Source organism: Hyalella azteca, unplaced genomic scaffold (assembly GCF_000764305.2).
Source record: "Hyalella azteca isolate HAZT.00-mixed unplaced genomic scaffold, Hazt_2.0.2 contig66, whole genome shotgun sequence".
NCBI lineage: Eukaryota > Metazoa > Arthropoda > Malacostraca > Amphipoda > Hyalellidae > Hyalella > Hyalella azteca.
In genome coordinates this window covers 19,737-29,505 of record NW_025930427.1, presented here as the reverse complement: position 1 = coordinate 29,505, position 9,769 = coordinate 19,737, and the positions used below count along the sequence as shown (strand labels likewise).

Genomic DNA, 9,769 nt, shown 5'->3' with positions numbered 1-9,769 from the left:
CACGACTTACGCCACGACTAACGGCACGACTTACGCCACGACTTACGCCACGATTTACGTCACGACTTACGCCACGACTAACGGCACGACTTACGCCACGACTTACGCCACGACTTACGCCACTACTCACGCCACGACTTACATCACCACTTACGCCACGACTTACGCCACGAATCCCGCCACGACTTACGTCATGACTTACGCCACGTCTTACAACAAGACTTACAACACGACGACTTACGCCACGACTTACGCCACGACTTACGCCACGACTCACGCCACGACTTACGCCACGACTTACGGCACGACTTGAAACATCACTTACGACAGTGCATTTTTCGAGGGGGCTGTTGGGCTCCCCCCTCCCCCACGAGAAGAAGTCCACCCTGGGGGCGCCGGCCCCCCGTCCCCAGTAGGCCCAGGGCCCCGCAGCGTCGTTGAGGCCAAACAGCAGGCGGTCCGAGATCGTAAAGTAGCGCGTCAGCAGCGCTGTCGTAACAACCGTAAAATGTCGTAATTATGTACAGTGGTCGTAAATCTGTACAGTGATCGTAGGTATATGCAGTGGTCGTAGGTATATGCAGCGGTCGTAAATATATGCAGTGGTCGTAGGTATATGCATTGGTCGTAGGTATATGCAGTGGTCGTAGGTATATGCAGTGGTCGTAGGTATATGCATAGGCAAGATAAGATAGCATGATAATTTGCCTTCCTGAGAAAGTTGAAATTAGATGAAAGGCCTGCTGCACTGAGCTAAAGTATTGCTGACTGAGTTGACTGACTTGCCAGCGCGTCCTGCTCCTCTTGACTGATGATGTCAGCGAGCACGCCGCCCCGGGACTGACAAGCGTCCACGGCTGCGCTGCTGAAGATCCTGTCGGTGCTGATGAAGTAGCAGTTGCTGCGGTCTGATAAGTCGACTCGGAACCATCCGCTGCTGCAGTTAACTGTAATATTGGAATAACAGCTTAGGCCATACTTCGCTTATACCTACACGCAATAAAGATACAATTTATTAATACGCTTAACTGCTGCTATAAACAACACGTCGCTTGCATAGTTTTGCAAAATTCCTCATCTTGACGAATGATTTTGAACCAAAATGTCACTTTACAACCAATCCAAAAATTTTAATGATTCACAACTCAGCAAAAAAGTGAGTCAAGACAGTTTGATTATTCACAACCAAGAAAAAAAATGATTTAAAGTAATTTTGAGATTTACAATCGAATAAATAATATGAGTTATGTTATCTTTCGCAGCCTACAAAGAAGTGAATAAAGACAGTTTACCGGCATGACTCACCTGCACAGCCGTTCACGTCCGCAACGGTGCCGTTGCGACACGTGCAGGCGCCGTCACGACACACCGAGAACACGTCGCTGCTCGCACACTCGTCGTCGGTCCGGCAGTGGTCCTGGAGACGAGCTGGGGGAGTGAGGGGAGTGAAGGTAGAATTGGGGGGTAGGGGTAGAGTTGGGGTGAGGGTGGAAATGAGGAGTGAATAAATAATAGTAATATAATAATATAGCGGTTTCAGCGTTTATTAGGCCGTAGGCCTGTCACCGATTCTTAACATCGCAGAACATCCACAGCTTGTTGCGGGCTCGAACTCGCAACTCAAGCACTGCTTCGAATTTTCTTTGCTTAACCGCCCGGCCTCCTTGCCGATTCTGAAAAGAAACTGGCGCACAGAGGTCCGGCCCCCCCTCTCTCTCCGCCATTCTTGGTACTCTGAACTGTAACCACTGGGCCACCAACCACTTCAACCAATTTTAGAAGGTAGAATTGGGTAGAGACAATGTGCTCACACTCTTAATATTAGGAGTTGGGGGTGCAAATCAAGTTTATTTCAGAGTTTTAGTTATTTTTATGTTCTAACATTTTCTTAGTTTATATTAAATTATATAATGGTTCAAAATTTCAATCGGTCGCAAGCTAACAAATGATTCAGTAATTCATATTTTATTCATGGAAAAACTTAGCCCATCAAACTATTAGCAAAGCCCAAATATCATAATATTTAGGATATTTAGCTCATCAAAATTAGTAGCGAGCATTTAAAATCGAAAGTACCGTTCCAAGACCACCACTCCACCATGCGTATTACCTACGCCTGAGCGCTGGTAGTGCGTGTAGCCGCTCGCTGGTATCATGGTGGTCAGGTTGCCTCGTACGTCTGACAGGCTGCAGTTGACGCTCACGTCAGAGGCAGCGCGCACTGATACTGACAAGCACGACAACTGCATTCTGCACGCCTCCACACACGTGCCTGACGTAGGAACATCCAAATTTAGTTTGTTGTTCACAGGATATACATATTTAGAGTGACAATTGCAGTCAACGCACGTGCCTGACGTAGGTACATCGTAGTTGAAATAGCGGTACACAAGAGAGAAATTGTACGACAATTGCACTCAACGCAAGTGCCTGACGTAGGTACATCGTGCTTGAAATAGCGGTACACAAGAGAGAAATTGTACGACAATTGCACTCAACGCACGTGCCTGACGTAGGTACATCGTGCTNTGCCTGACGTAGGTACACCGTGCTTGAAATAGCGGTGCACAGGAGAGAAATTGTACGACAATTGCACTCAACGCACATGCCTGACGTAGGTACACCGTGTTTGAAATAGCGGTGCACAGGAGAGAAATTGTACGACAATTGCACTCAACGCACATGCCTGACGTAGGTACACCGTGCTTGAAATAGCGGTGCACAGGAGAGAAATTGTACGACAATTGCACTAACCGCACATGCCTGACGTAGGTATACCGTGCTTGAAATAGCGGTGCACAGGAGAGAAATTGTACGACAATTGCACTTAACGCAAGTTCCTGACGTAAGAACATCCACCGGTAACCGCCATTTTGAAATACTCAAGATAATATAAAAAGATGTTTCCTATTAATGGAAAGAAAGGATAACTCACACCAGTCAGGGAGCAGCATGAGTCTGGACCCATTGACCCTAGCGTGCGCCGGGGCCCACTCAGCCACTTGCATGGCGTCCCACTTCTGGTAACTAGAGTAGTTACTAGTGACGTCACTAGTCAGGTCCCAGTACGGTCCACGGCCAGTTACGCACGCCAATAGCGTGGAGCAGGTCATCTGAAATAGAAATATTGGGTGACTAGCGTCACTAGTGGCATTAAGACGTAGGTAATTAAATCTCACGCAAGTCAATTATAAGCGGTTTGTTACTATATATAAGAGCGTTGTGCTTTATTGTACCCAAAAAACAAGTTTGATAGAACTGCTAGTATTGAACAGCCCAAGCTGCTATCAGTGCTGAATTATTTGAACTACGGATTATGATTACAATATAACCCTTTATGATGGTTCAAGTTATCCAAAAAAGATGGAGGTTTGACGAAGATCAGAGTCGGAGTGACCAGATTCAGATCCATTTAATCATTAAGTGTCGTACTGATTTTTTGATTGGGGCTTTAAACATCGATGATTTAAGATATGCGCTTCCGTCATAGTCGTCTCCATGCTGTTGGAACCTAAACTTCCGTATTTGCTTCACGTATGCATCACCAACACGTTAATGCCGATGCGTTTATTACAAAAAATATTGATATTGATAATACGTGCGTTAGTTACTGAAACACCATCGCCTAATGCGCAAAGGAAATGTCTATTAGAATGACTTGATGCATGAATGTCACTCACAATTGAATGATATTAGTGCAAATAAAAATTTGATATGATTAGAGTGATGAAACACGTAAAATGAAATTAGTGCACGTGAAGAATGTAAGGTGGTAATAATGATGAAAATAGCTAAATGACCTAACCTTTATCAAGGGCTCACCAGTAACTGAGGGAATGACATGACGTTATCTCCTGAGCCTTCCACTGAACCTCGCCTGCTACTGAACCTCGCCTGCTACTGAACCTCGCCTGCTACTGAACCTCGCCTGCTACTGAACCTCGCCTGCTACTGAACCTAAACAGCCAAGCCCCGACCCTTTATAAGCCCGAACCATCATGAGATTATAAGGCAGAGTGACTAAACAATACTGAACCTCGTCTGCTACTGAACCTAAACAGCCAAGCCCCGACCCTTTATAAGCCCGAACCATCATGAGATTATAAGGCAGAGTGACTAAACAAAGAAGATATTATCTATAATCTTTTAGTTGATATTTCCAAGAAGCTGGACCAATATATGGCAATATGACCTCATATATCATTCATCATTCTTGTACAGGGAAACATAATTACTGATGTCATTCATCATAGATGAACAGCTGTGTATGAATGCTTTGATTAGTGGCAGCACTGAAAAGTTTCAACACTGATAAGTGGCAGCACTGATAAATGGTGTTACTTATAAGTGGCCGAAATGGTAAACCGATGCCCCGAATATTGGCCGTGATCATCGGACGAGATAAGAAGCACGCGATGGCCGCTCCTTAATGAAATGAAAGATACTTATGCACATAATTGAGGGGAAGACTAATCTAATGATCATAATAATATAATCAATGCCTTTTCATTAGATGAAAAGCTGAGGTAAAGTGACTTTAGTCTGTTAATAGTTTAGATGAAGATTAGGACACGCACTGGTAGACAATATAACTTGATTTTTCTGTGAATGTAAACGGTAAAATATTAAGCATGTCGTATCATGATGACCACGATTTACGATCGATGAGATCTTAAATCAATAATAATGTCGCAAATGTTTGAATTAATATATATATTATTTTATGTCAGAACCTATAATCACGATCGACGGTGCTTTCTCGCATTAAACAAAAGTTCCTTCGAAAACCAAATAATTTCCTGCGGCCTTTTTGCATGCATAAATCAATGAAAATCGCACGTAAATGCATGCACTGTGGTCGGATCAATATATATTATAGAAAATTCAAAACTAATAGGGAATTTGAAACATATTCCAATGAACATATATAGATAGACTTTCGGCTTAAAAATGTAAACATTTCTTGTGATGTCAGAAAAACTTTTCTGTGGAATTTCATTGCTAGCCCTCATATTAGGAAAACAATAATGCAAAAGAAGAAAAAATGAATTCGGAATTGGCGAATTTTTTACCAGTGTAAAAAATTCGAGTGAAAAATGTAAGGTGGTTATAGCATGCCGCCACATTGGTCGATGCTACAATGGGAATAAAGCAGTGACAATTTCTAACAACAATTTGTTGGCAAACTTTTTATATAAATCTCTTATCCGTTGGAACTTGTCAGTGAGATACTTTGAAACAAACTAAATAATATTATGAGCAACGCGAGACTGATGCAGGTGCACTGGTGCAGGTGCGTGCACTGATGCAGGTGCGTGCAATAATAGATGAAATTATTTAGTTTCGGTGCATGTTGGGTTGAGTCTCTAGTCTCGAGTCGAGTGCCAAACCTAGAAATTTATTCACTTTAAAGAGATAAAAAGTCTGTTAAAATTTCACGAGTATCCATTCAGCCGTTTCTAAATTGGAATTAGTATTCATAACTATTTAAATTCAACTAAAAAGTTCTCCCAAACAGTGAAATTTATTCACATTAAAGCGATAAAAGTCTATTATAATTTCACGAGTATCAAATAAGCAGTTTCTAAAACTGATTTAGTATTCATAACTTTTTAAATTCAACTTGAAAGTTTTGCCAAACCTAGAAATTTAATCACTTTACAGCGATAAAAACTCTCCTATAATTTCGCGAGTGTCAGTTCACCCGTTTCAAAAACAGAATAATATTCATAACTTTTTAAATTCAGCTTGAAAGTCCTCCCAACCTAAAAAATTTATTCATATTAAGGCGATAAAAAGTCTGTTTTAAGTTTACGATTTTTATTTCAGCCGTTTTTAAAATATAATTAGTATTCTTAAATTTAAAATTACAACTCGAAAGTTCTCCCAAACCAAGAAATTTATTCATTTTAAAGAGATATAAAGTGGTTATAATTTTACGAAAGTCATGCAGTTCTGCCGTTTCTAGAATAGAATAACTAAGATTTTTTCTATTCCGAATCTAGTCAGATTAACACTGCATGAAGGTGGTTCCCGCCTCAACATATTTCGTTGTTTTCATATTCAAGTTGATGATCACATTCAATCTGAGAAAAAACGTACAATTTACATAGGACACTGCACGCTATTATTACTACTTTTTTGGAATACATTTTTCTAATTTAGCAAGAAATGAAACGAGGAAAAAATGTGTGTGCCGCTGAGGACCAACATCGCGTGTGCCGATGAGGACCAACATCGCGTGTGCAGCTGAGGACCAACATCACGTGTGCAGCTGAGGACCAACATCACGTGTGCAGCTGAGGCCAGCATCGCGTGTGCAGCTGAGGCCAGCATCGCGTGTGCAGCTGAGGCCAGCATCGCGTGTGCTGCTGAGGCCAGCATCGCGTGTGCAGCTGAGGCCAGCATCGCGTGTGCAGCTGATCGTCTAATTCACATCATACATTCCTCATTAGTTGCACCTCTAAACAAAACAAAGAACCACCTCGTATCAATTAAAACTTCATCAAAAATTTAGTTTAAAAAAAGTGGGGGGCGCGCTGCCCCACGTTACCCTATTAATCGAATATTGGTCGCCGAATAGAATCGACTAGTATTAATCGAATATTGGTCGCCGAATAGAATCGACTAGTACTAATCGAATATTAGTCGCCGAATAGAATCGACTAGTATTAATCGAATATTAGTCGCCGAATAGAATTGAATAGTACTAATCGAATATTAGTCGCCGATTAATATTCATACGTCGATGCTTCACCGCATCACCTAGAGGGGTTCGAATCACTGATGCGAGTGTTTTATTAATAGAATCCTTTCCTATTAATTCAGTGTTCACTTTTTACATTCAAATACTAGTTGTATGCGTCACAACTTTATTTCCAGATTACCCACAATGTACCTAGTCGAAATTATTAGAGTGGTACATTCCAGTTTCAATGTTCAGTGATATGCAACCTGTCCTTATCTCCAATTAAAGAATCATATTTCTTACTTCTGCAGCATACAAGAAAAACAAAGGAAAAAAATAAAAAATTCGTTCGGTAACTGCCTTTGTATCATAGCCTATTCATGAATCGTCCGGACAATCACTCATCTCAAAATTGTCACGTCCCTCATAATTGATAATTGTAACACTACTTATATGTCAGACTGATCCTATATTTGTGACTCTATATAAATGACAATATTCTTACACTGCCCGTCTTTCGCCTAACAAATGTTATATATTGCATATGTTTCACATTGCAAATTTCATGTATTGCTCATATTCTTTCTTACAAATCTCATGTATTACCTATTGTCAGTCACACATATCTCGTATATTGCCTGTATTACGCTTCACAAAACTCATATGTAACTGAAAATCTCGTATGTAACTGACACTCTCTCGCCATTGGGACCGAAATTCTTGTTGTTAGGAAGCATAGCCGTGGCAAAAAATGTTAACGAAAATCTTTTGGTAAAATATTTTTTTCTACATGCTTCTTGAATGATTTGGAATTGATTGAATGAACATTGGGCGAAGTAAACTAAATATTTTTGAATTTGATGATGAAAGCACGATGATGAACGCACGATGCTGAACGCACGATGATGAACGCACGATGATGAGCGCACGATGATGAGCGCACGATGATGAACGCACGATGATGATGCATTTTTATAACGTTCTTGAAGAACCAGGAAACTGTGAGATATTTAATCTTTGCGTGATAACATAAATTGATTGCCATTTGTCTAGATTTCAGATATTAATTCTACATTAATCTACACGCTGTTAATAAAACATCCACTGGCTCATTTATGCACAAGACTCATCTAGGTATGCATTAAGACTCATCTAGGTATGCATTAAGACTCATCTAATCAAGAGACTCATCTATGCAGCGATTAGCGCCTTCTCGATAACGTCAACAGTTTTCCTGGTTGAGTGTCGATAACGTGATTAAATACATTGTTTTAAATTGCATGTGCATCGTTAATAGCCTCCGTGAAGTATAAATAGTAGTAAAATCTTACTGATTTTCCGGCATTCTTTGCATTGGTTCAAACACAAGAGCTCATGGGAAAGATTTTATTGAAACTTCAAATTCTTTTGCGTTCGAACGAGTAACAAACACCAAGTGAATTTTCTCCGCACAATTTCAATATTGGTTTTAAAACATATTTTGGCAGATAATCGGTGCCAAAACTTATTATTATTCGAAATAACGAGATTTCGATAATTCATTTCGACAGGACTGACTCCAAAAATAACTTCTCCAAAAATATCGTCTCAAATTTAACGATAACGAAATCAGTTACAATGAGCGCTACTACCGAGAGTGTTAGCCTCAACAAAGCGCAGAGGGAGAGATACGAGATAAGAACGACACCAATGCCGTTATTAGTCCGCTAATTGCTTGCCTAATAATATTCTCATGAAAAAAAAATTGTCGGCTCTGACTTATGAGATATTTGCTCATCTGCAGCAACGTCTTATCAACTCCTAGAAAAACAATGCGATAACTTCGAGAGCCCAGCTCAGGAAATGGGGAATTCAAAACAGAGTTTAGCTCGTAAGACGCGTCAGGACCTCAGTTAAATAGTAATACTTTAGCTGGCTCAATGTCACTAGCCTTAGTACAGCTTTTTACAGTGGAATGAATGTCTGGTGGATACTGTACAATAAAGATAAAGTAATTTCTATGAAAACTACTACCAACGCTCACACCAAGAGTTTTGTAATTCGCAAAAAATCAAAACGGAACTGAACATTTCAAACTCCAAAAACACTTCACATATATAATGTTTGTAAAGATATCGTCTACCGGTACATATCAGGCAAACTAAAAAAAGAGTTGAATATATTATTATCGTAGTCATCCAATTACTGCCTTTGCCAGCAGAAAAGGTATAATTAACAACATTAGATCTTTTAATGTTATTATTATTTATTATAAAGACTATTATCAATAAAAATGATTGATTCATGAGTACACGGCGTGCATGAGTATGCAGTGAGCATGAGTTCTATATTAAGAAACTTCTACCTTCATCATGCATTTTCAAGTAGCTAATAAAATCTTGGCTGATATGGATTAACAAAATATATTCAAACGGCCGTTTTCTCTAATATGGTAACATGGGCAAATAAGTGATGCTTATTGAACGCCCTCCTCATCGTCCCAGCTGTGGAATACTTATATATAATAATCACTTGCCGATAACAGACCGTCAAACGGTAGAAGTTTCCCTTCGCGTGCTGGAGACCCTGGTTCGGTACCGCAGCGTTTTTTATACAAGGCAATTTTTGGAGTTCTAAGCGTATTGCGGTGGGAAATTTTATCCCTGTTGTATTCCTGATAATGTTATTTTAAGCAATGCTGGAACTATAGACGTAATCCGAAGAACGCATGATCGTTTGAAAGTGAAGTCGGCCAGAATGATTGCTTCATACAAACGGAAAAATTATCGTGGAATTTATTTGAAAGGTGGTTATCGTTGGCTCATCAATGCGCGATGATGCAATAATTTAGATTTTTGGGGAATAGGATTTTCTTGCGAGATGGCAATCGGTAAGCCTTAGGTAGAACATTGGCCGGGTAGGCCATCGATGCCGCATTATGTGACATTTCAGGATACAGGGGGACAATCGTCGGTGATCCATCAATAAATCATCGGTGATCCATCAATAAATCATCGGTGATCCATCAATAAATCATCAGTGATTCATCTATAAATCATCGGTGCCCCACCGATATTTATTGTTAAAGATTATGGCACTGCC

General features: G+C 40.2%; 1 protein-coding gene and 1 long non-coding RNA gene across 2 annotated transcripts in view; both read right to left on the bottom strand.

Annotated features, from left to right (window-relative positions):
- The window catches only part of LOC108670478, a 3,806-nt gene extending 3,341 nt beyond the window's left edge, over window positions 1-465 (bottom strand). Inside the window, exon 1 of the long non-coding RNA XR_001930730.2 lies at window positions 326-465. This is a non-coding gene — a long non-coding RNA (uncharacterized LOC108670478). The remainder of the gene's footprint in view (window positions 1-325) is intronic.
- Window positions 466-753: 288 nt separating this feature from the next.
- On the bottom strand, window positions 754-3,843 carry LOC108670477. The gene is made up of 5 exons (XM_018157954.1): window positions 3,823-3,843; window positions 2,936-3,113; window positions 2,111-2,272; window positions 1,306-1,428; window positions 754-947 (listed from the first exon to the last, which is right to left on the bottom strand). The coding sequence occupies exons 1-5, from the start codon at window positions 3,841-3,843 to the stop codon at window positions 754-756; spliced, it is 678 nt and encodes a 225-aa protein (XP_018013443.1).
- Between the last annotated feature and the right edge of the window lie 5,926 nt (window positions 3,844-9,769).

Excerpts from the sequence above, each read along its gene's own strand:
- LOC108670477 (XM_018157954.1), bottom strand. The coding sequence starts at position 3,843 with ATGTCATTCCCTCAGTTACTG. Across the intron at positions 2,273-2,935 it reads CATGCTGCTCCCTGACTGGT|GCACGTGTGTGGAGGCGTGC; the intron begins GTGAGTTATCCT and ends TTCCTACGTCAG. Across the intron at positions 1,429-2,110 it reads CTACCAGCGCTCAGGCGTAG|CTCGTCTCCAGGACCACTGC; the intron begins GTAATACGCATG and ends TCACTCCCCCAG.